Below are 25,813 nucleotides of genomic sequence, written 5' to 3' on the forward strand. Positions count from 1 at the left end.
CCAGGTTCATGAGGGGGAAAAAGCCCCTTTTCCTCGTCAATCAGTAGCAATTTTTGCCCTTAAGCCACTGCGCTGGGTACTGTGGGACCAGGAGGAGAGGGAAAAGGGATCTTTGTTGAGGAGGAACTGACTCAGGTCTTTGTAACTAGCCACAGTGGAAAGCAATGGGGAGGCAAAGAGTTCTCAAGTTCTTTTTGTTTATGTTTTTGTTTTTGCTTCTTGCTGTTTTTCACAAGGGAATGACTCTCTTATGGGTTCAGTATGAAATTTACAGACAGTGATTCATTTTGATCACCTTTCTCCATTTTCACTGGGGAAATGGCGATAACCTTTGTCAGCTGTTCTACCTGAACCATTTATGATATTAATTAAGACAGAGATAATATTGTTCATTCGTGAAATGGAACACTTTAGAAGAATGTATGTGATGAAATGATATGGTCCGGGGAAACAAAAGTTGAACTATAGTAAATTAACGAAAGCTTAGATTTAAGTATATAACTTCTGATTTGTCAATAGCAAAAATATTCAAAATAAACTTCAGATTCAGTAGAAAGCAGCAGCTAGAGATTAAAGAGAAATGGTAGTTCTCCAGCCCTCTACAGTCGGATAATTAATACTTCACACACAACATATTAATAAGGTTTGAAATAAACAGGCCCTCCAGAAAGGAATACATGCTGAGATTAGTTTCCTGATCACATCTGTTCTCTTTTCCAAGAAATTACACTACAAACTGCAGCCTATAAGGATGGGCCACTTCCTATGATTAACACCCCTCTTTTCTATCTCAGTTTAACATACCTATTTAGAGAGGGCTGAGACGAGGTGGGGAGAAAATATTGAAACACAGTGCATTCTTTACCTTATTCTGCAGCAAGAAGGTAGGGAAACTTTTGAGACTCCCTGTTAGACTTCTATTCAGTCCACCCAAGCTGGCATCTGCCACCCTAGCTTATACAGTCAGAAAGGAGTGAGGTTTGCTTCTGGCTTGATTCCAATTATAGTTAGAATTTCTAATCCGTGGAAGCTGTTGTAAAAAGCTTTCAGGGAGGAAAGAAAAGGAGAGGAAAATTCCTAGCTAAAAGCAAGAGAGGTGGTTTTTATTTTATTCGGGGATGCATGCCTGAGGTGTTAGGTCACAGGAGGGATGGGGATGGAGGGACGCGAGGTTATGCGTCTTACTATGGAAAAGGTTGAACTGTCCTCGGCACCTGATGGAAATGAGAGGAGGAGAGGCGGCATCAGTGTCTCTAACAGCACTGCCTCTCTTACTGCATTATCAGAAAAGAAAACGGAGAATAGGCATCCATTATCTCTCTCTGAAAAGGGATTAGTGTGGGTTGCAAGAAATTAATGGCTTTTGAATTACCACAGAAATACTAATGAATGTCAGGAGCAGAGATGTAAAGTAGGTAAAACTGGCTTTTCTCTGCCGCATTTCTCTCATTTTCTCTTTTGGTTTGCTATTTGAAGATCTAGATCTGTGTTACTCTTTTTTTTTTTTTTTTTTTTCTCCAGCCAAGATCAGAAATCATACCCTTTGGGAATGTGATTTCTCTTCTTCAGGGAGTGACTCAATTAGTTTTATGACTGTCTCCGATGTGTGCCAGCAAAAAGATTGAGAAACATCTCAGAAATGAAAAGCTCTACTAGGGAGGAGAGCTCCCTCATTTTCATGCCTGATGAAAGTATCAGGACATCTCCCAAGTGACAGTCCCCTTTTATTAAAGTATGAAATTTGTATCTGTTGCAGCTAATCATTGATTAAAGATGGCATGACCAGATGAACTTGTGAAACACAGGGGAAGAGAAGGGAAGGGAATTATACCTATTATATGGTGGACATTATAGTAGAAGCTTTATTTCTATTCTAATTCAACAAGTACTTACTAAGTACCTACTGTGTACCAGGCATTATACTATGTGCTGTGATATAAGGATGACAGGACAGGCCTTGCCCCCCTCCTCAGTGGAGCTTACAGACCAGTGGCGAAGACACACTTCTTTAAAAATTATAAATTAATATTATTATTATTATTATTTTTACGGTACACGGGCCTCTCACTGTTGTGGCCTCTCCCGTTGCGGAGCACAGGCTCCGGACGCGCAGGCTCAGCGGCCATGGCTCACGGGCCCAGCCGCTCCACGGCATGTGGGATCTTCCCAGACCGGAGCACGAACCCGCGTCCCCTGCATCGGCAGGTGGACTCTCAACCACTGTGCCACCAGGGAAGCCCTATAAGTTATTTTTATAATTTAAAAATTATAAATGGTATTATAATACAGCCTGATGAGAGCCCATTAGAGAGGAATAATATAGTAAGGATCCCTGATACTGACCGAGGGATGTGTCTGTGCAGGCAAGGGAGGGGGGTTGGGAGAGTCGGGACAGACTCCCTTTCTGGAAGAGAGGATGGCTGAGTGAAGGGTAAGTGTGTCAGAGCTGGTGGAAGTGGTGGGAAAGGGGCCTTGCAAGCGGAAGGAACAGCATAAACAGGCTCAGAGGTGAGAGGAACTGCTATCCAAGCAGAGGTCTAAGAAGTGAGTAGCCGAGGCACGGCTGGACAACTGGTTATGAGCCAGAAGGCTCATGGCCTGGCCTTGAAGACCGATGGGGGCATCTGAGAAACAGGAGTTTATGAGAAGTGCAGTGCACTTCATGCTCTGGTCTTTCCACTGGCCCTTCCTGGCTTTACCTACCTAAAGAAAGATGAGTATTAGCAGGGAGTTAGGTCAGGTGGCAGGAGGAACATTCTCTCTCTCGTATTTGGTACTCTGTAGAGCGTTATCTAGAAAACAAGAAATCCTGGCAAAGCGCAGTTGTTTCACGGGCCCACACGGCATAGTCCCAGTCATTCGGTGTTTCTGTTTTCTGAACAGACTTCTGCATGTCACATTGACCATGAACCCCCAACACCCCCCTTCCCAGTACTTACTCTTGAGCCAGAAGGATGTCAACCCCTGATCTGTTTGGTTTCTGGCACCTGCCTTTTCATCTCATTCAGTTCATTCATATTAATGGATTAATATGTTGCTTTTTATTTTTTTTTCCTTTCTTTCTAGAACACAAGCAGGCATTCCCAAACATTCTGAAAAAGGGTTACCTGGAGATTCGGAAGGACCATGACAGTTACTGGCAAAGCTGTTACGCAGAACTCTCCCCCTACAGCTTATACTTCTACAGCCTCGACAGCAGTGGGAATCAAAACCTCTGTGCCACGTACCAGCTGTCACACTTCCAGAGCATATCTGTTCTGGGCAACCTCGAGGCCAGGCTGGTGGATACTGTTCTGTATGACAACACTCAGCTGCAGCTAAAGGCAGAGTCGCCATGGGAGGCTTTGGACTGGGGGCAGAAGCTTTGGGAAGGTGTGCACACCGCCGCGCCTGCTTACATGGGACGGCCGGAGGAGCTGGCTGACTCACCGGGGCTCGGTCATCATGTCGACTGTCCACAGAATCGTTGTTTGCAGAAGAAATCCAGTGAGCTGCTCGTGCCGTCCCCTGTCTTGGATGGCCCCAAAGAGTACCAAAACATCCTCAAATCGGGGACACTGTACAGGCTGACCATCCAAAACAACTGGAAGGCATTTATGTTTGTCCTGAGCAGGGCCTACCTGATGGCTTTTCAGCCCGGCAAGCTGGACGAGGATCCCCTGCTGAGCTACAATGTGGATGTGTGTCTGGCCGTCCAGATGGACAACCTGGATGACTGTGACTCTTGCTTTCAAGTCATTTTCCCCCAAGATGTCCTCCGTCTCCGTGCTGAGACCCGGCAGAGGGCCCAGGAGTGGATGGAGGCTCTGAAAACAGCTGCCAACGCGGCAAGGAGTTCAGAACAAAACCTGCAGGTCACGCTGAGGACCAAACCCAAGGATCAGATGGGTGGGCATGAACTCAGGAAGAACAAACGCCAGTCTGTGACCACCAGCTTCCTCAGCATCCTGACGACTTTGTCTTTGGAGCGAGGTCTCACTGCTCAGAGTTTCAAATGTGCAGGTATGAAACAAATTTTCAGCCTAAAGCTCATTAAAGAACAATCCTGAATCCCACAATTGGAATTCACTTTAAAAATCCCCTCAAGAGACCAGTCCTAGCTACCTCTTGTTTAAAAGGCATCTCTCCTTTAAGGAGTTTGCTATATTAAACCATCTGTCCGTCTTCATGCCATGCTGGTGAAGTAAGTAGAAGCAGCTCTGATCTACCCACTGAATCAGAATGACTTGGCTGAAGCATACCAGGCTAGAATTTAGGCTTCCCGAGTCTGTTGTGATGACATTTCCTCTGCCTTCTTAAATAAAGGTCACTGGGAATGTGGATGTCACAGATTGTCTCCTAAGAGACATTCAAGCCCAAAGCTGACTTCTAGCCCTCCTTAGGCAAGGAAAATGTCTGTAGTCAGTAACTGTCATTGATCATGACCTTGTCAAACCCTGTTAAGGTAGAATCCAGAAAGTCAGCCTTGACAGAAAACCCGGAGGTGGCCAAGAGCAGGGCTAAGATGATTCAGCAGATGACCTCTGAGTCACGATGGGCCGGTGCCTCATCCTGGGGAAGCCTGGGGCTACTGGAACTGCTGTGGAGGGTGAGACACAAGGTGGAGGCCAAGGCAGTCATCTGTTAGTTCTTAAAACCCTATTACTGCTTCTCTCCCCCACTCACCATTCCTCTCACCTTCCCCCAGACAGTAAACCAGAAAGAAAACAACCGGCACTAAACCAAGTCTATATATCTCCTGTAAGTGAAATCAGGTTATTTCAGTAAACCCCACAATTTGTCACAAGAAATTTACCATGAAGGTAGCTTTAATTGGAAGGCTGATTTGGAAAATTTCAATTCAAGTGTATCAGATTTAAGTATGTTGTTTAGAAATGAACAGGAAACTCACCACCAGTCAAGACTAAATTTTCAATTTCCTGCTTGTTCCTGCATGGAAAAGCCAAATAGTGGTGGCACAGTGAAACTTTGAATTTAAGTTAGTTATGATGATCGCCTTTACTACTGAAAAATAATTTACCCAAAGGGGAGATTAAGTAAATCATCCCTGCTTTGTCTGGAGGGCCTTGGTAACTGGGAAGCAGACACTTGCAGGGTGGGATGGGAGAGACCAGCAACCCCGAGCCGATAAAGAAGCCGTACTAGGTGAGGGCCGTATGTGTGCAGGCATGAGTGACCTTGTGTTAAGTCAGCCAGCTACTTTTGGAAAATGCTTTTGAACTAAGGAGATGCTGGTTTTAGCACAGTTTTTAGAAATTATTGACATTTCAGTATCTTATTATACTAGTGCATATATTATATTTCAAAGTTCAGCCATTCAACAATAATTTATAAGTGCTTACTCTGTGGACATGCTGGAATTATGGTACACTCCTGTGGCTTTAGACGGCTGAGAGGGGCAACAAATGTGCTTTGTTATTGGAATCAGGGAGAACAGCTCAGCTTAATTTTCAAGGTAGAGACCAGAGTATGAATCGGGGAACTTTCTAGTAAAAGAGGCAAGAAAAGCCTCAGGTGTTAGAAAAGATGGTCCCTTTGTTGGCTTCTACTTCACCTTCCTCTCCTAAGTTTGCTTCCTGATGGAGTGTGCCCTGCCCACATTCTGTACCACCTCAGTAGCATTTCTGACACTCAGTGGAAGGAGAGATGCAGGTAGAGGGCACCATTCAGCAGGTCCACCACATCTAGCAGATGGAGAAATTAAAACAGGAAAAAGGCATAGAAAGTTGAGTAGGAGAGACAGGGGGAAGGAAGCTAAGTGGAAAAGAGTAGGAAAAGGATCACATAATGGGCTGGGATAGAACTTGGGACAGCTGCTTTAGGGTCCATGTTTTAGGATGCTGCCCTTTGCTGTGTGAATCAGGTGCTCACTGAATAGCTGGCTGGAGAATAGGGTGGGGATGGGTGGTAACAGGGAACCCAGGAGACGGGTAATGTCGTCTAAAACTCCTTTGCTGCTCAGCTTTTACCTTCATGCTTTGATTTGGAGTTCGAATGGGGCACAGGTATGTTTCTCATTTGGCGTGGGGAGGAGTCAGTCCTAATTTGTACAGTGTGGCTGATTCTCAAGGAGAAATCTTTAATTTCACTTCAGTGCCCCCTCTTCCATCAGAAACTGCTACGCTCCGTTGCTTTGTGGTACACGTGGGTTATGGGTAAGCGCGCCTGGAGTACCGGTTTCCTACCTCAGGTAGGAATACTTCATCTCCTGTAGGGGGCAGAGTCTCAAAAGAAAAATATCAGAACTTGGTAAGCAAACCTCTGAATGTTTTCTAAATTATCTGGGAGGCTGTTTATTTTATCAAAGATTATTATAGCAGATGGAACTTTAAAAATTGATTTGTGTTTCTCACAAACACAGTTAATCTAAACCAGCTGTTTATTCATTTAGTACTTGTGTCCCCTAACTTTTCATCCTCATAAAAACACACATTCAGTGAAAAATCTGGTTGTATAGCATGTTTACCTCCCAAACTGTCAAAAAGTCCAGTAAATCGTTTTTAGTTGAATCTTGGCTTTATCATTTTAGGGAGAAGCTAATTCACAGTATTTCATGGTTTAAGTGAGCCTCTTTAGACTACAAGTATTTATGTCCACTTAGTCCCTCCCCCTTTAAATATTTTTGATGAATAAACTTTAAAAGTGGAAGATTGCACTGAGCAGCTCTTTATCATGATGTCATTCAGTTGCTATTTGGGGGAGCCACAAATGTTGGCTTTTAAATCTACAAAATAGTGCAGTTGGCCTCACTTCGCTGAATTCTTTCTGTAGGTGAAGAATTTTCTATATCCTTTTTTGAAACTTAAAGAGCCCTTGCAGAGAAAATGGACTCTGACCATCCCCAAATGCCTGAGGTTATGGTTTTAAAAATACATGCTTGTGCATAGCTGTGTATTTCTTCACATGTGCTTGAACTTTTTATAGTTGGATTTGATTGTGTGTGGTTTGTTCCATGGCTTCCTCTCCAGATCCATGGCTGCCCTGTATTAGGAACCCCAGCTACAGTGGTCTTCTTGCTGTTCTGGAACCTACCTTGGTCATTCATGCCTCCAGGGCCTTTGTAGTTGCTGCTTCTTATTCCTGAGAACATGCCTTTGAAAATTAAGTTCTTCCATTCATTCTGCCATTTATTGTGCGCTGAGTTTCTGACCACATGCCCCAAACTCAGGTGCACCTGGACGAGTCAGTGCTGCAAGAAAGCAAACGTGGTCCCTGTCCCTGCCTTCATGCAACTTGCAGTCCCCGGGGGAAAACAGACATTAATCAGATGCTCACATCACCAATGCCAAATGGCAACTGTGGGCTGGGCTGCGGAAGTTGGGTGCACAGGTCAGATTAGAGAGCTGTCAGTGGTGGTGCCATGTGGAACTCTGTGAAATTGCAGACAGTCATTTTTTTTTGTTTTTTTGTTTTTTTTTTTTTTTTGCGGTACGCGGGCCTCTCACTGTTGTGGCCTCTCCCGTTGCAGAGCACAGGCTCCAGATGTGCAGGCTCAGCGGCCATGGCTCATGGGCCCAGCCGCTCCACGGCATGTGGGATCTTCCCGGACCGGGGCACGAACCCGTGTCCCCTGCATCGGCAGGCGGACTCCCAACCACTGCGCCACCAGGAAAACTCTCAGACAGTCATTTTTGACTTACAAAGAAAAGGGCAGTTTGATAAGGTTGAACTTCATGTTTGACCCTAAAGTCCCAGAACGTGCCTGAGCGGAGGAGCACGTGAGGAAAGTGGTATTTAGGAACAGTTAATTTGCTGGCGCTTTAGTACAGCTTTACAGAAACACATCTGTAGCAGACAATGAGGAATGCTTCTTTAATGACGTCACTGGTTGGGATTCAAAATTATGTTTAGCAATGGGGCATCTGTAGTGTTAAAATATTAATGCTAAAACAAATGACTGTGCAGCTTATTAAAATATTTATGGGGTAGGTACCTGTGAATGGTTCTAAATGAGGTTGTTCATAAAATGCTGTATAGGGCTTCCCTGGTGGCGCAGTGGTTGGGAGTCCGCCTGCCGATGCAGGGGACACGGGTTCGTGCCCCGGTTCGGGAGGGTCCCACATGCCGCGGAGCGGCTGGGCCCGGGAACCATGGCCGCTGGGCCTGCGCACCCGGAGCCTGTGCTCCGCAACGGGAGAGGTCCGCATACCGCAAAAAAAAAAAAAAAAAAAAAAAAAAGCTGTATAAATTCCATTATAAGGCAGTAGCCCGGTTTTCTTCTGGAATTAGACATGTATACATATCTATTTCCCCTCAATAGATGCATGGTTTTCTTGGCACTAATACATACAGATTTTTTCCTCTAATTTCCCAACAAACAAGAAACCTTGCAATTGAGTATTGTGATAAAAGGGCCCAGGCCCTTTTTTATAGATGCTACAAGAGATGCAAAGCTCCGGTCTTGAAGTGTCTTACTGCTTTGTAATCTGAAGGTGAAATCGGACAGCCCACTGTGGGGCAGTGTTCCTGATTCTGAACTGAAATTGAAAATGTTAAGGGAAGAGACAGCAAGAAAACAGTGAGCTGAGGGGATCCCCTCCACCATTTCACACTGTCAGTTTTTATGGTTTTACTCCTTTGGCTGCTGTTTAACCTCTTGGGACTGCTGTTGGTAATTACATCTCTCTGGCATTCAGAGCATTTTGCTTTCCTTTTTTTCCCCCCAGCCCTTGGGAGGGGTAAGCCCAAGGGGAGGGGGGGGGAGTTTTGCTGTGAATTCTTCAGCCATTTAGTGCAAATTCCTGTAATTACCGGCATTGTGTCCTCTCTGAATGGCACATAATACAGCAGAAGCCATTCCTAATTGAGACCTTACAGGAGGTACAAATCCTCTCTTTGTTCAGCCTGACAAATTAGTGCCAGAAAGTGGCAGGGTCCGAGTGGGAATCAAAGGCAAGAAACACAAAGATGGAACTTAAGGCTACAGTAATAACCCTCTCTTGTCCTGAAGGGAGAAAAGGAATGACCAATGAAAAATGAAGTTTTTTTTGTTAGAAATTCCCTGGACATGACAGCACCTTGGGGCTGCTCTATTTATTTAGCAAAAGTGATTAAATAGTAATACAACAGGACTGCCCATTGTTTCCACGGGTGCCCCCCACCTCACAGACCCCTGCTGCCTTGGCTAATTGATAGACAATGAACCTCTGATAAAGAAGTACGTTGTTAGGACCTGAGGTGGGGGAGCCTTTTTTCCCTCTCTTTGTGTGTCTGAGTGAGTGAGTGAGTGTGTGTGTGTGTGTGTGTGAGTGTGAGTGTGTGTGTCTGAGTGTGAGTGTGTGTGTGTGTGTGTGAGATTTCCTTTTTGCTTGCATTGCACTCCAGTTTTTCTTTGCCCCGCCCCTTCTCTCCCCTTCTTCTCTCCCCTTGCTTGCCGCCACCCCTCCACCCCAAGCTTTTCAGCAGTTGCTCCCAGCAGACATTCACAAGCAGGTAGTGAGGAATGAGGATCGAAGTGCAGGCTTTTGACAAATTTATCTTTGGAGCAAATTTCCTCCTCTCCCCCTGGTCCATTTAAGGCAGAACAGCTGTGTGAGAAGAGAGAAAAGGGGAAGGGGGCTGATTATTGGTTCTTTAAGGTCAGAAAAGTGTTCTTGTTTTTGTTTTTTTAGTTTCTCATTTGTGGGAACGGATGTCTGAAGCTAGTCTTTCAACGAAGACGCTGTGCACTAATAACATTTACATGTGTGTGTGTTTTGGAGGTGTTGTGGAATAAGAAATAAAAATTTGAATTATTTAATCTCCCCTCAGTTCCTGAGAAGCCAAGATTGATTATTTTAGGATAGAACCTGGCTGCTTGTGGTGTAACTCAGCACCCCAAGATTGCTGTAAATTGTGGGAAGATGACCAAAGGCGTCTAGGCAGATAATTAATAGCCCCTGGTTATATATGCCCAACTAGCTAAGCTGAAGCTAAATCCCTAATTTAACTCTGTTACAGCTGCAAAAACAAATCATTTCAAGCCCCTATGAAAGCAAAATATATTAAACAAACAGTATCGACCTTGTTAATACCACATGGCATTTCATGTGATAAATGAGGGCGTCTTTCTGGCAAAGGCCTGTTTTATGACATCGTTTAGACATAAAGGATACCTTTACCCTGATAATATAAGCATCCCTGATAGAAAGTATGGAGTGGTTAATTATTCATTAAATAGCTGCCAGTCTGAAAGTAAGCAATATTTCTGAGTTGGGCATAGTTAGTTACTTATTGGCCTCAGAGTAAATCATGTAGAATGACAATTCTTAAGAAAAAGAGAAATTGAATTTGGGAACTAATTATGCATGTGAGTCTAGGTAAAGAAAGGTCTGTAGGTTTTCAAGTGCCAAGAAGGAAAGTTATATAACTTATGCTCCTGAAAAAGCAAATTCTAGCATAGCCAAAAATCTGTTTTGATTCCCGTGTGAAAAATTAGGGTATCCTCTAGTAGCCAAAGTGCCAGATCTCCTAAGGAAATGAGAGACAGAAATAAAAAGACATTGACTTTCGATATCTTCAATTCCTATCTTTACTACTATTTTCAAGTTTGTGTCCCACTTATTAGGGATAGTAATACAGTGAAGATTTATTTGACTTAAGGAATAGGCAGGTAGCCAATTGGAGGAGAAAAAAAACAATTAAAGGGCTTCCCTGGTGGCACAGTGGTTGAGCGTCCACCTGCCGATGCAGGGGACGCGGGTTCATGCCCCCATCCGGGAGGATCCCACATGCCGTGGAGCGGCTGGGCCCGTTAGCCATGGCCGCTGAGCCTGTGCGTCCGGAGCCTGTGCTCCGCGACGGGAGAGGCTGCAACGGTGAGAGGCCCGCGTACAGCAAAAAAAAAAAAAAAAAAAAAACAATTAAGGAAGACTCAGCTATGCCCCTCAAAACATAGAAACAGCTTGGATAAATGAGAATTGTTTAGTGCATTGTTACCTTCTCACTTTGTATTGTCTAAGTTATTTTGGTTTTTTTTGTTTTGTTTTTTTTGTTTTTTTTGCGGTATGCGGGCCTCTCACTGCTGTGGCCTCTCCCGTTGCGGAGCACAGGCTCCGGATGCGCAGGCTCAGCGGCCACGGCTCACGGGCCCAGCCGCTCCGCGGCATATGGGATCCTCCTTGACCGGGGCACGAACCCGTATCCCCTGCATCGGCAGGCGGACTCTCAACCACTGCGCCACCAGGGAGGCCCTAAGTTATTTTGTTTTTGAGTGTATTTGATTGTTATCTCCCAGAGAAGTAATCTCTAGTTAGTTAGTTAGTTAGTTTTTTGTGCATGCTGGAGGGCTAAGTTTTATTTCCCCAACCTTGACTATGACCACGGAGGGGTTGCTGACAGTAAAATCCTTAAGTGGAGTTTTAGTGGAGGGTTTATGTCAACAAGCATTTATTAAACCCTTCATGTACACCACACACATGCTCTACCGGGCACCTCAGGGTATCTAAGTGGGAGTGAGGTGCAGGCTGTGCTCTTCAAAGACATCTAGAATAACTACCCCCCAAAAAGGGTATGGGGGGCTGGATGGGACTGAGAGACAAAGGGGTCAAGCATCATGGCCACTGGTTTGGAGACCCAGACATCCATGTATGAGTTCACATCAGAGAATCCCTGTTGTAGAGAACTTGAAAGCTCAAGTGCTAAAGGGTGTCTCTCCTCACTCCCGCATTTTAAACTTTATCCTCCTACTTCCTGCAGAATTAATCTCAGGGGAACATCGCCTCAGCTTTTAGTACCATCTGTCACAGATAAAACTTGAATTTCTGTCATGTGCTCATTAGGTAGTAGGTGCGATGGGAGATATAAGACAAGCATAGGTGTGGCCTGGACCCCCAGGACTTTAGAGTCTGGTTGAGAATGCACAAAGGAAAAATGAGGGATTACTAGGCAGTTCAGTCAGATCCATGCTTAGTGTTCAGAAAAGCATTTGACAAAACCCTCAAGACAGAGAAACTTGGGTTATCAGAGATTTTAGTTATGTCATTTTGTGAATGGTGAATGGTGAATGATTGGCAGCTTTACCCAAGGATTATTGACTAATGGATTCCTTTCAGCCTAGAATGTTGTCAGTAAAGGTACATGATAACAATGAGAAGCAGCATACTTTAGTAATTAAGAGCGAGGACTGGAATCAGACTGGCTAAGTTTCTCGATCTGCTACTCACTAACTCTGTGACTCTGGGTAAATTACTAAACCTCTCTGTACCTCCATTTAAAAATCTCAGATGTGAGAAAATAATCACATCTACCCCAGAAGTTTGTAGTAAGAATGAAATGGGTTAAAAGGGCTTGGAACAGGGCCTGGCACACGGGAAGTGCTCTATAAGGATTAACTATTTTTATTATTTGCCCACATAGGACAATAATTACCTGGATAAAGATATCATAGGCATACTTATAAAATTTGAAGCTATCTCAAAACTAGGTTGGAGGGCTTCCCTGGTGGCGCAGTGGTTGAGAGTCCACCTGCCGATACAGGGGACACGGGTTCGTGCACCGGTCTGGGAGGATCCCACATGCCACAGAGCGGCTGGGCCCGTGAGCCATGGCTGCTGAGCCTGCGCGTCCGGAGCCTGTGCTCCGCAATGGGAGAGGCCACAATAGTGAGAGGCCCGTGAACCCCCCCGCCCCCCCCAAAAAAAACTAGGTTGGACAGCTAATATGTTGAATGAGAGAATCGAGATTCTGAAACAAGCTAGAGGAATGGACCAAACAAGGTGAAATTTAGTAGGGATTAATAGATATGACTATACTTATATTCAGAAAATTTAAGGCAAATATAGAAGGTAGGTTCTTCTGGTCTCATGCTCATGTGGGCATGCAAATGAAGCCATGGGGAAACCAGCATTTGTGCTGTTGTGGCTACACCAAATGCATTCACAAAGCAGGTCCAGAAAGAAGAGAACACATCCTCACTGTGGCCAGACCACACCTGGAGATTTCAGTTATGGATGCTGCTCTGGAAGAACAAACAACCACATCTATTGACACCTGATAGGATAGTGAAAGGACTAAAAACCATGCCACACAAATGTAACCTGGAATAGGGAGGACACAAGTCATCTTCACATTATTTGAAGGCTGCCATTTAGAAGAGAAAATAGGCTTACTTTGTGTAATTCCACTAGATCAAAGTAACAGAAATGCCCAGAGTAGAATGGAATTTCCCTTACTGAAGAGGGTTTGATAGCCATGGGTGAAAATGAGTAGAGTGGCAAGAGCCCTGGCCAATGAGACCGGAAGAACCTCAAGGCCAGTCACCTAACTTGTCTGAGCTACGTGTTCTTCTCTGCAGGATGAAGAGATTTATTAATTCAGCCCTTATGCAAATATTTATTGAAGTTCTACTATGTTCTAAGCACTATGCTTGATGTTTAGTGAACAAGATAATCCCACTATGTGTCCTCACAGAGCTTGAAAATTGGAAGCCAATTAAATAAGTAACTATAGCACACGAAGGTCTTTGAGTTTCCTTCCAACACTTCCATCTGTCTGGGATATTTTAGAGGGGATGGTTTTGCTCTGTATGGTCCCTTTTTTATTTCTCATTCTTTGAATGTCTATAGAAGATTAGGGGAAATTAGATTAATGTGATCCTCTATTTAAACCTCATTTAATAAGTAATACCTTTTGCCTGTGGGTAAGAGAATTTGAAACAATAGAAATATCACTTGACTAAGAGGACAGGAGATGGGAATTTTTTTTTTATTGACTCTGGTGTTTGTCATTGGATAAATTACTTTTTTTGCAGTCTCAGTTTCTAGATCCAGGAAATTCATTTTAAATAAAAATAAATGTATATGAAGAATGTGAATATACACTGAAATAGTACCATGACTATGGAAGAAGAAGAATGTTATATAATTTGGGTTTTGAACTATTTCACATCCTAAAATTCAGAGAGATTTGATCACTTTATATAAGTAGGCCGTTTGATTTTATAGGATATAAATTTGCTTTTTTGATTTATTCCTGGTATTCTCATCATAGAAGTCACATGTTGGTCTTTGATATGTTTCAGAAGAATAAAATCATTTTGAATTTCAGAAGATAGGGATCTTTTGATAGACCTTCCTGAACTTCATAGGCCATAGCTGTGCTATCTCTTTTTTTTTTTTTTTTTTTTTTAAAGCTGTTCATTTCTCCTAGTCTTTGTTGCTATACTTTGGTCTGGAAAGTTCTTGTCCCTTTTTGTAGCTTCCTTTATGGTTAACATTGTTCTCATCATGTGTTCATTTCCGGCTAAACTTCTGAAGTAAGTGTTAATATACTATTGGACTCTATGTTGAGTTAAAAGTTTCTATTTACTGACCTTTCATTGGGAGGGAAATTGGTCTTGGTGTGGTTTTAGGACAGACTGGGGTAAGTTCTCTTAATTTCTAGCTAAGTTCCTTGAAAAACTAAGCTTTTCATGAAGTCCTAAGAGTAAGAGCTACTGGAGAGGTTTTCTAAAATCCATTATACTGCCTAAAAGCAGAAGCATACTTAAGTGAAAAACTTGCCATTTTAAAAATACACCTCTAGATAAGGAAATCTGGTAATATCCTAATACCAACGTATTTCTTGCGTTAATATTTTCATCTAGTCATTCATTCATTCATTCCACAGACATGGGCCACACACAGTCCCAGAAATTGAGGCATGGGGGTAAACTAAAAGTTCATTTTAGCAGAAGAAAATATGACTGTAGACAAGACTTTATACCTTGAAATATGCTAATATAGAAAATGTTTTAATTAAATTATATTAATAAAAAACAACATGAAACTCCTTTACATGTTTCAGATGAAAAGTGGAGCAGGCCTGCAAAGCATTGTGCCCTGAGATCAGGGGTGACAGCCAGTGTTCGGGTACAGTTTTGTATTGTGCTTTGTTGAAGACTTGTAGGTGTGAAAAATCCTTTATACCCTTAAAGACTTATTTCCAAGCCTTCCCTGACCACTCTTCCCAAACCCCACTCTAATTCCCCAGGTAAATTTGAGCATTCCTCCTGCTTGACTCCACGCACCTCCACTGTCTTGGACCCATGGGCCTATGACTTGTGTCTCACTTTTTTAAGGGCAGGACCCCAGCACCTCTCAGACTGGTGTTTGGAGCACCATGTGCGTGGTGAATCATGAGCTTGATGTGGGGAGCCTTGGTTGGACTCTTCCCTAGACCTGTTGAAGTCAGTATCTCTAGGATCAGGCCTAGAGATTTCACAAATTTTCCAGTTGATTTGCACACAGACAAAGTTTGAGAAACCACTAGCCTAGCCCATAGAATGTTCTTAGTGAATGGATCAAGTCATATTTCAGTTTTCTCTAGGTTATATAAGCTCATTTCTTTTAACTGTTTCTTCTACATATATTCAACATTTTAACCATTTAGTATCAACCTGCTGATAAGCTCTAGGGTTCCATATCCTCATTATATTCTGGAAACTACAATGATGTTCTCTTAGGGTTCTAGCCAGTGGTGTATACAAATGAAGGAAGTGATTAGCTCAAGTCCTTGACCCACACTTTGGCTTCTTTTTTTAAGACATCCTAATGATATGTTTTTATTTTATACTTGATAAGCATATTTAGTATATGAATTTTGAAAACAGCTTTTACCTCCCTCACCTTCTTTGCTCCCCGCCTGGTCATCGTTCACATAGATGACTACAGTGGCCTCCTAACCAGGCTTCCTGCTTCCATTCTAACCTTTTATAAATCTTGTCTTAACTACAGCGAGTATGATCTTATTAAAATTCAGATTGACCCTGGTAGACCTTTCTTTACCATTTTTCAGTGGCTTCCCACTTCTTTTGACATGAAGACCAGCATTCTTACAATGACCCCCCCCCACCATGATTTGGCCCCTGCCCACCTCCTAACCTTCAACTCTTGCCCTCTTGTCACTCTCTCCCACACTGAGTTCCAGCCACACTGACTTCACTCTGTTCCTCAAATGTACCACTTCCTTCCCACCTGCCTCAGAGCCTCTCCATGTGCAGTTGCCTCTCCCTGGAATATTGCCACCCTCACCACTACCCCCAACGCATTCTTCAGGTCACTACTTAAATATTCCTTTCTCAAGGAAACCCTCTCCAACCAACCTCTCAGACTAACTTAGGACCTTTTTAGTTCCCTCTGCTATCATGCTGATCTTATACCTCCAGAAAAGTTCCAGAAAGCAAAACTTGAATTTGCTGGGCATCAGCAACTATTTGCATAGCATTTACATTGTATTAGAGATTGTAAGTAATCTAGAGATGATTTAAAGTATATGGGAGGCAGCGTGTAGGTTATATGCGAATACTACACCCTATATAAGGGACTTGAACATCTGTGGATTTTGTTATCCACAGGGGGATCCTGGAACCAACACCCCATGGATACTAAGGAATGGCTGTATTATTACAGCTTTGTTAGAAAGGATACAAATAAGGAACAGCCAAATGAAGAGACTCAGAGGGTAAGGTCTGGGAGGGCTCCAAACACAGAACTTCCGTGCCCTCTCCCCATGGAATCAGGGTGCATCTACCCCTCAGCACACCAATGTGTTCATCAACGAGGATGTTCCACAGAGCTTCAGTGTCCAGAGTTTTTATTGGGGTTTCATTATATAGGCACGATTGATTGAATCATTGACTTTGGAATTGAAATCAATCTCTAGCTCCCATTCCCTCCCCCCAGAGGTCAGGCAGGCTCATAGTCCCAGGTCTCTAATCCTGTGGTTGATCATTCTGGTGGCCACCCCCGATCCTGAAGCAATTTCATGGTCCACCAGGACTTACTTCATTAGCATTAACTCAACTGTGATCCAAGGGGCTCATGAATAATAAAGATACCTGTGTCACTGAGGAAATTCCAAGGGTTTTAGAAGCTCCCTCCCAGGAACTAGGAAGAAAGACCAGATAATTTTTTATGATACAACAGCTCAGGATATTGAGTGGGCCATTTCCACAGCAAAAACAGAACTTGGATGAAAAGAGGATGTGATATTGTGGTTGCCCCTCAGAGACTGAGGAAGGTATGGCCTGCTGACCCTGTTCCCTCATTTCTGGTGAGCTACTGGTGGGTGCCTTCCAGCACTGACTGCATCTGCCAGGGGAGGGGAGATTTCTGGTGGTATCTTCCTGGATCTCTGGACCTGATCAACTTCAGAAGCAGATAAGAAACTGGCTGGTCTTGGGCCGCCCAGCCTGGCTACAGCCCTCCCAGAACCCCAGCTCAGGGTGGTGGGGTGATGGACACGTCCAGTGACTTTGTGATTCCTGCTCTCTCAGCCAGGTACCACTCTCATATCTTGGTTTAAAGTAGAGTGTTTGCTTTTTATTTATTTTTATTTTTTTTAATTTATTTATTTTTGGCTGCTTTGGGTCTTCGTTGCTGTGCGTGGGCTTTGTCTAGTTGCGGTGAGCGGGGGCTACTCTTCATTGAGGCTCTCGGGCTTATGGTGGTGGCTTCTCTTGTTGTCGAGCATGGGCTCTAGGTGCGTGGGCTTCAGTAGTTGTGGCACACGGGCTCAGTAGTTGTGGCTCACAGGCTCTAGAGCACAGGCTCAGTAGTTGTGGCGCACGGGCTTAGTTGCTCTGTGGCATGTGGGATCTTCCCGGACCAGGGATCGAACCCGGGCCCACTGCATTGGCAGGTGGATTCCCAACCACTGTGCCACTGGGGAAGTCCGAGTGTTTGCTTTTTAAATGGCTATAAATAAAAATCATCAACAAAATTAATTTTATGTATTACCTTTAACTGAAAATAATCTAGTTTATGCTGTACACAACTTCTAGACATGGGAGCTAGGGTTCCAAAACCAAAGACATGTAGGCTTGTATCAGTTTCCAAAGAGTGAAAAATCACATTCTTTTTTAAATCCAGCTTTATTGAGACATAATTCACAAGTAACATTATGTAATGTTAAGGTGTACAATGAGATGATCTGATATATGTGTATATTGTGAAATGATTGCCACAAAAAGCTCACCTCACAGTTACTTTTTTCTTTTTTCTTTTTTTTTTTTGGGTGGTGAGAACTTTTAACATCTACTCTTTTACCAACTTTCACGTATACAGTACAGTATTATCAACTATAGTCATCATCATTCTAACCAGGTCTGTACTAGTATACCAAAGGTTGTGTCTTGTCCATATTTTTTTCAGTAATGTAAATAAATCATGTGGGGCTGAACCAAAAGCTTTGCTAAAAATCACTTTCCCCCTTAAATCACCAGGCCCATACCTCTGACACAGAGGATAGACTTAGTTTGAAAGCCTTGGTCTCTTTCTTCCTTTACCAATAAAGATGTTCTTCTCAACCCCCAGAGTTTTAGAGACCAGACAAAATAATAGACACATGATTTGGGGGCTGGGAAGCATCCAGACTCAGTAGGATAAGTAATAAATTAGGAGCACAAGAGCCTAGTCTTCTGTTTACAGCCCTGCTACTGATTTATTATACAGCCTCAAGCTAGCCTTTTCATAGCCTTGCAGGTCAGCATCTTTGACACTATAACTTGAGGGACGATTAAACTGTCTTGACTATGTACAATTCAAATGTTACAAAATGCCAGTTGCACCCAAAGTGCCAAATATTATATATCACTGCATTTTACCCCCAGAAAACATCGGGGGGAGGTTCTCTCTTGGATGAAGAGAGGTCTTGTGACCTAAAAATGGATGGGAAACCTTTAGGAAAATGATATTTCTCATCCGCTGTTAGGATGAAGAATTTTAACTAAGTAAAAGGTGTCCAATAATGTGGGGGATTTCCTGGCTACCCCTTGAGCCCAGCTGTCCTGTATGACCCTCTTCTTAATGATCTTCACCCACCAACAGGCATGCTCTGGTTTCCTGATTACCTCCCTCTTTCCTTCCCACTCCCATCATTGGATCCTGCCTGTCTGAGCCGTCATCCATATAGAGGCTTTACAGGGTTAATAAATCATGCTTCTCCATTCTGCTTCTAGGGGTCAGGAGGATGGAGATCAAGATGTCGCATGCATCGCTCATAGATCACATGTAATATTATATAATGGACCCTTAAATTAGATAGACATTCATGTGGTCACAACTGGAGTCCCCTAAGACCATGTCCCCTCACCATAGCAGACAGAAAAACTGCTCCCTGCAGGCCAGCTGACGTGCCAAGCTCCTTCTTCTAAACTCCCTGGTCAGATTCCTCATTTTTTTTATCTGTGAGGAGCGCTGGATAAGCAATGGGGAAAGAAGCTGGGAATATTACTCTAGGAAGTTCCGCTCAAATGGCAACATGAAGACCAGGGAATAGACGTTTCCTACTTGAAGGTGTCGTGTGCTTTATTTTTTTTTTTTTCCAGTGTCCATAAATAGAAGTTTTTTTTTTTTTTTTTTTTTTGCGGTATGCGGGCCTCTCACTGTTGTGGCCTCCCCCGTTGCGGAGCACAGGCTCCGGACGCGCAGGCTCCGGACGCGCAGGCTCAGCGGCCATGGCTCACGGGCCCAGCCGCTCCGCGGCATATGGGATCCTCCCAGACCGGGGCACGAACCCGTATCCCCTGCATCGGCAGGCGGACTCTCAACCACTTGCGCCACCAGGGAGGCCCCAGTGTCCATAAATAGAAGTTTTATTGGCACACAGCAGCACTCATTCATTTATGTACTGTCTGTGGTTGCTTCTGAGTTGTAGGTGTTTCTTTGTGTCTTGCCTACCAACTCTAAATATCCTGACACAAGCAGCCTGTCTTCTTCAAGTATGAAACATATGGCTAAAAGATCAGCCTTGGTGGTGGTTGCAAACCTGTGTTTTTAGAGAGACAGGAAAGCTTGGAAAGCAGGCCAGAGGAGGCATAAGGGGAAGAGTAGGTAAAGAAAGTAGACCAAGGCAGTGCCTAAATCTTCTAGAACATAAAGGATTTGGTGTGGGGCGAAAATGCCGGAATTCAGCGCGGACTTAAAGGAAGCTGATGAAAGTGATTTTTTTTTCCTTTGAGGCCATTCCTAGTACTGTTCGGATCCACTCTCATGACTTTAATTTTATCAAATTGTTGTCATTACTAAAATAGCTCAAGTAGAAATTACTCTAAGAGATGCTGTCAGGGTTTCTTCGGAGGTTTCAGCAAAGAAGAGGAAAGGTTGTGTTTTAAAGATACTGTAAAGTTCAAAGAGATGAGACTCTCACAAAATAAGGAGAGACAAACAAGCATTGAGAATGGAGAGTAACGTGGAAGAGAAGTCAGAGGGGACCCTGGTGGGATAGTGTGTGTGACAGAAGCTACAGGCCAGGTGAGGCTGATGTACGTGAAGCCTTCTATATACACACTGAAAGGAAACCTAAGTTCCAGAACAGAAAGGAAAAGCAGGTGCTTTTCAAGTAAATCAAAAAGATAATCTGAACTTCCAAGCCAATAAGAGGTTATTGACCTTTCAAAGCAATCATAATAGAGATGCAACTGGGGAATCACGAAAAGAGTTAGTGGTGGTTTAATATAATGTTAAATACCAAGGGAAATCACTGTAGAAAGAACATAATTGGGACACACGATGGATCCTATGTGAGGAAAAAGGGTTCAGAGCAGGGCTGAGATTAGGGTGAGGGGAGTGAGGCACTCGTTTGGGGCACAGAATTTAAGGGAATGCCAAAAAAAAACCCCAAACAAAACTAAACCCTCAGTAACCAAGATAAATATTATTTTAATGTAATATTATTTAAAAATCAAAATTAATACCAAAAAAAATCCATGATGAACAAATAAAAAATCTTTAATAGAGGTAGGATCAGTATGATGGATTTTTCCTTTTGCCTCAGGCTCTAATATGGTTCAGAGGAACATTCCAGTAAGACAGTTTACTTAAGAAGATGTCTTCCCCCAGAGCTTTCAACATGTAAGTTCCAAGTTGCTCAGCCCAACATTCACTTTGTTAATGTTGAGGGTGGTGAGGTTGACCTCCCTTTTCTGTCTAGGATTGCAAGGGTGCCAGATGGGGAATCCTGGTACTTCCACGTTTAAGATAGGACTGAAGGGGGTGGTGTGTAAGCTGTGACAGAGGAGCATTATTCCACCACCGGCAGCCTGCATGTCTAAAATAATCAGCTTAGTTTGGCCCCTTCTGTTTCTGCCATTGTTTTTCAAGTAAGAGTTATTGGTAGCAAGTGTTTTACCAGAAGGATTAATTTATGAAGAGAAGAGCCCCAGGCTTGGAGCAGATGTTACTCGCAGGTAGTCTAGTAGATGGTGGTGCAGTGTGGACAAGGCCTGTCTTTGGAGGCACCTCTTTTGTCTAAACTAACCTAGCAGCATGAATCATTTTCTCTAGATAAGAAAGCAGAGCTGGTGAAAGGACTTTTCCTCCTCATAATAGATGGTATATCCACTGCTTGCAGAGAAAAGTGACTAAATAGGGTCAGTACACGGACCTTTAATCTTGCCCTCTTGTCTTTGTGCTGTTGCAGGGTTTCTCAACAGTGGCACTATTGACATTTGGGGCCAGATAATCCTTTCTTGTGGGAGGCTGTCCTGTGCATTGAGGAATGTTTAGCAACATCCCTGGCCTCCATCCATTTGATGCCAGTAGCTACCCCCACTCACCCTTTTGTGGCAACCAAAAATGTCCCAAATTACAAATGTCCCCTGTTGGGACAAAACATCTCCCCTGGTTGAGAACCACTGTGCTATCAAGAAACAAGGGCAACCAACTATGTCTCCTCTTCCTCACTTCTTTATAAAGTAGTAAGTGTCTTCTACTGAAATGCAAGTTGATTATTTCGTACCACCTAATGGTTTGTAATGGGACCTCAGCCTCTTAATGGGTAGGTTTAAGTAAAAATACTAGGTTATAGTAATAGAACCCTCACCAACCAACATTCAGTATAAATATATCAGATACTTTGAGTCACAAGTAACAGAAGACTGGATTCAAATTGATTTGTACAATAAAGGGGAATTATTCTCAACTGGCTTAGTTTTAGGCATCAGTTGATCTGCTAGTTCAAATTTTTTGAACTATTTTTTTTTTAATTTAATGCTTCAAACAGCATTTTCTCATTTAAACCACCCACCCCTTCTGACTGATAGATTTCTCATATAACGGTCGCAGGCTCAAAATGTCATGGGCCTCTTTGACAATCCCCTTGCCATGCTCTCCCCATGAATCGCCTACCAAATCATTTGCACTTTATGTCCCAGTATCGCCTTCTTTTTCCCCCTACCTGCTCCCAAGCCCACTGCCTACCCAAGCTCAGGCCAAGGCAGTAACTTTTCGACTGGTTCTCTCCCCTCCCAGTGTTTTCTTGCCAATTAATCTTTCCAAAGCGCAGATTGCTGTTCTGCTTCTAACAACTCTAGCTGTTCCTGTATCTTACTCGTTAATACTCATCCCGTATCGATTATTAAGGACTTCTGCCCTGAGCATTCGGGAGTCTTATGTTCAGTTTACCATTCCAAGCTCTTTTCCTGACACCCCTCTAGTTACGGTGAGCTTCAGACAACTAGAATAGTCAATGTTTTCCAAATGAGCTTCCATTTTTCTGACTTGAGCCTTCCTTTTCCAAAATCTCTTTTTTTCTTCAGGGCCCAGCTCAAATGCCCCTATGTCTACACAGCCTTCCTCGAACTCTACAATTAGAGTGATTGCTTCCTCCTTTGCTCATCTCTTACTGTCTTCTACTTGCCACCTTACAGATTTGTATTCTTGCCCCCCTTCACCCTTCATATTCAGAGGAGATGCTAATGATTGTGAGGTCCAAGACTGAATGCATTGATGAGCTAAATTGTGTTCTTTTGTATAACTGATTCATATTTTCTGTGCTTGTCATATTGTCATCCACAAGGAGACAATTTATGTGATATCTTCCTTATGGAGATAGCTACATGGAAATTCACCTATATAGTTCATTGTTGTTCCTCATAAAGTGCCGTATTGGGTGTTTCATCTAGGTCCTGCCTTTTTCACTAGATGTACAACCATGGACAGAATTACTGTATCACCCTCTGTCTCAGTTTCTTCATCTGTAAAATGGGGATAATACCTACCTCACAGAATGATAAGAGAATTAAATGAATGTGTGTGTGTGTGTGTGTGTGTGTGTGTGTATAAAGTGCTTATAACAGAACCTGGCATATAGTAAGCACTATGTTAGTATTTGTTTATCCATTTGCCTATTTATGTATTATTTCCATTTTAAATTTCTTACCATTTTCTTGAAAGTCCTTAGGAAAAGAACAGACAGGCATAGAAGTTTATGAGAAACTCTAAGAGGAAAACAAGTATGAAAAAAATACTAAATTTAGACTGATTTAAATATACTACATATGGAATTTATAACATTTCTTATTAAACTTATCTTACACTACTCTAAATACTGGTATTGAAGCATCTTATCATAAGAAAAATTAAAAGTAACTCAACAATTCAAAACATTTCTTTGGAAATGAAAATCCATGTCACAGATCATTATAACTCACTGTAGCTATTTAGTAGATAGAAAAGCAGTCAGAATCTCTCAAACAGTGCACATATTTACTTACTTGCCTTACCAAAAATCAAGATTTATTGCCTTTCAAGATAAATTTTGACTAAATATTGACTCTAGGTTCTCAATCATTGTTTACCTGAAAGACCAATAAATCTTGACACTTCTCAACTTGAGTTGGAGTCTACTTGGTATTTATTCATTTATTTCATACGATTTATAATCTTAATAACAACATTCCATGAAATTAAACAAATAAACATTATAGAGTTTAGCAAGAGCAGAAAGTCTTTAGTTTCTTTTTTTTTTTTCTTTTGCTGCAGAAGCATTATTGTTTCCATTTGGCCCACAGCTCGGGAGAGGGCCCCAGGGTGGTTAAAAAAACTGCCTAGTGGCTGCAGGGGGCAGAAGTCCTGACACCAGGGGCATGCAGAAGGGTCCTTCAAAGTCCACTGGGCTCCGGAGGCTCCTAGTCCTGTTGGAGGGCGAGCCTTCTAAGAGATGCTCACCCAGTCCCGCCTGCAGAGGTTAAGTCATGTGCAGTGCATCTCCTTGATGAGTTTCACCTCCTCATCTAGGAAGTGGCTCTCCGGATGTCATAGTGATGGAAGTCGGTGCAAGCAGAACCCAGGGCCCGTAGATCCCACAGGGCCTAGTTCAGGGTCTTCTCCAGGGTTTCACTCCACTCCTCTTGGGAGGGCTTCTGCATGTTCTGGAGGAGGGTGCAGCCGCCACACTAATTTTGCATCTTGAAGAGACGCTCAGTGCCCTCGTGCTTCCCTGAGCCAATTCACAGAAGTGGCTCACACCTCCAGAGCCACAGCGTCACAGTGGAACTAGACGCCCAAAGAGAGGTGGGTGCAGGAGGCCCGCAGACGGCTGACCAGTCAGTTGACAGCGGCCTCTACCTCGCTGGAATAATTCTGACGAATCTGGTTGGCAGTAAGGAGCTAACCACAAAAAACGGTGTCGGCCGGTCCTGGAGACAGAGGATGGCGAGGGTCCCAGGGGTCGCGACTAGAAAGGAGGTTGGAGAGTGGTCAGAGACAGGAAGAAGGGGTGTCCCTGCGTCTGTTCCATCCAAACATTGTCAAAACGAGACATCCGTGAGACCACCAGTGTGCTGCCTGTATTTTCAGTCAGCAGTGATTGCCTGACATGATTTTTCTCTTCATTTCTTACTTAACCATAGCACCTCTAGCTCTGTTAATACAACATGCATATTCAAACTGACTTAGCAGTTTAAATATTCATTGTGGGGGAAAAAAACACCTCAACTAACAGCTTGTAGAATACTTTAAAATTTTAAACCAATTAGTGTTCAGATTAGGTTTTTTTAAAGATCTTTCTTTGGTTGCCGTAGTCCTGCAAGTATAGTCAAGCAACACGTGATCATACTTGTAGATGACCTCTGTCTTGGACAATTGATGTCTGTTGGTCTCAGTTGCCTCTGTCTCTCTCTCTCTAGATATAATGTGCCACTGAATAATCACTGTGTCCAGGCGCAGTGCTCATACTTTACAAGCCTAACATTTGCCATCTTGCTGTAATGAAAGGAAAATTCCTTAATTAGGTACATTCATAACTTCAGAGGAGTTATTTACTTATGTTCTTAAGGACATAGCTGTCCTAGCAACAGCTACAGTCCATTCTACAAGTGCCACGTTAAATTATCCTAAACGTGTATCAGCCACAGTAGGAACAGTTTCCTTCCGAGTGTTACTTATACTTTTTAATGTGTCAGCCATCTGACTGTGTAGCCCAACTTTTTGAGTCAAACTTTTGATCAACAATGAGTGACAGTTTCTCTTTACAATCTCTCACTGCCATGAAAGTCATTTATAGACAAACGTAAAATGAAGCCCACCAGAAGAAAATTCTTTTCTGATGAACAGAAATGAATTTCAGTATAGCTTTGGAAGTAACCAGTCAGTACATTTTAGGATTGTATTTGAGTGTGTGTATTCCCTCCCAAACTTGAAGTTTTCATCCCCTGGGAAGAGAATTCCCTACCAGAGGACTTAAAACGTTATGGAGAAAATAATTTTGAAGTATTGCTTTCCAAAGTTGAGACCATATACCAAAGGGACTCCCAGCAGTGTGCCATACTAATCACATGAGCAATTAGAGGTAGAACACAATTGATTTTTCTTGATTTCCTGTTCTCTTCCTTTAGTTCCATTTGAGATGCTTGTGGATACTATTTTCCTTATAACAGACAAAACGCATACTCAGAGGCATTTGTTTTCATGTGTCGATTCTCCAATCCAAATACTTAATGTCTTGGACTTCCCTGGTGGCACAGTGGTTAAGAATCCGCCTGCCAATGCAGGGGACATGGGTTCCATCCCTGGTCCGGGAAGATCCCACGTGCCGCAGAGCAGCTAAGCCCGTGCGCCACAACTACTGAGCCTGT

The 25,813-nt window shown here is 43.1% G+C and overlaps 1 protein-coding gene across 8 annotated transcripts in view; it reads left to right on the forward strand.

The window, feature by feature from the left end:
- Positions 1–25,813, forward strand: part of PLEKHM3 (pleckstrin homology domain containing M3) — a 194,567-nt gene that overhangs the window by 41,556 nt on the left and 127,198 nt on the right. For all 8 annotated transcript variants that reach the window (XM_060106882.1, XM_060106880.1, XM_060106881.1 and 5 more), the window contains one exon: positions 3,067–4,002. In XM_060106882.1, coding sequence (XP_059962865.1) covers positions 3,067–4,002 — 936 coding nt within the window. The remainder of the gene's footprint in view (positions 1–3,066; positions 4,003–25,813) is intronic.

Source organism: Mesoplodon densirostris, chromosome 8 (genome assembly GCF_025265405.1).
Source record: "Mesoplodon densirostris isolate mMesDen1 chromosome 8, mMesDen1 primary haplotype, whole genome shotgun sequence".
In the NCBI taxonomy this organism is placed as follows: domain Eukaryota; kingdom Metazoa; phylum Chordata; class Mammalia; order Artiodactyla; family Ziphiidae; genus Mesoplodon; species Mesoplodon densirostris.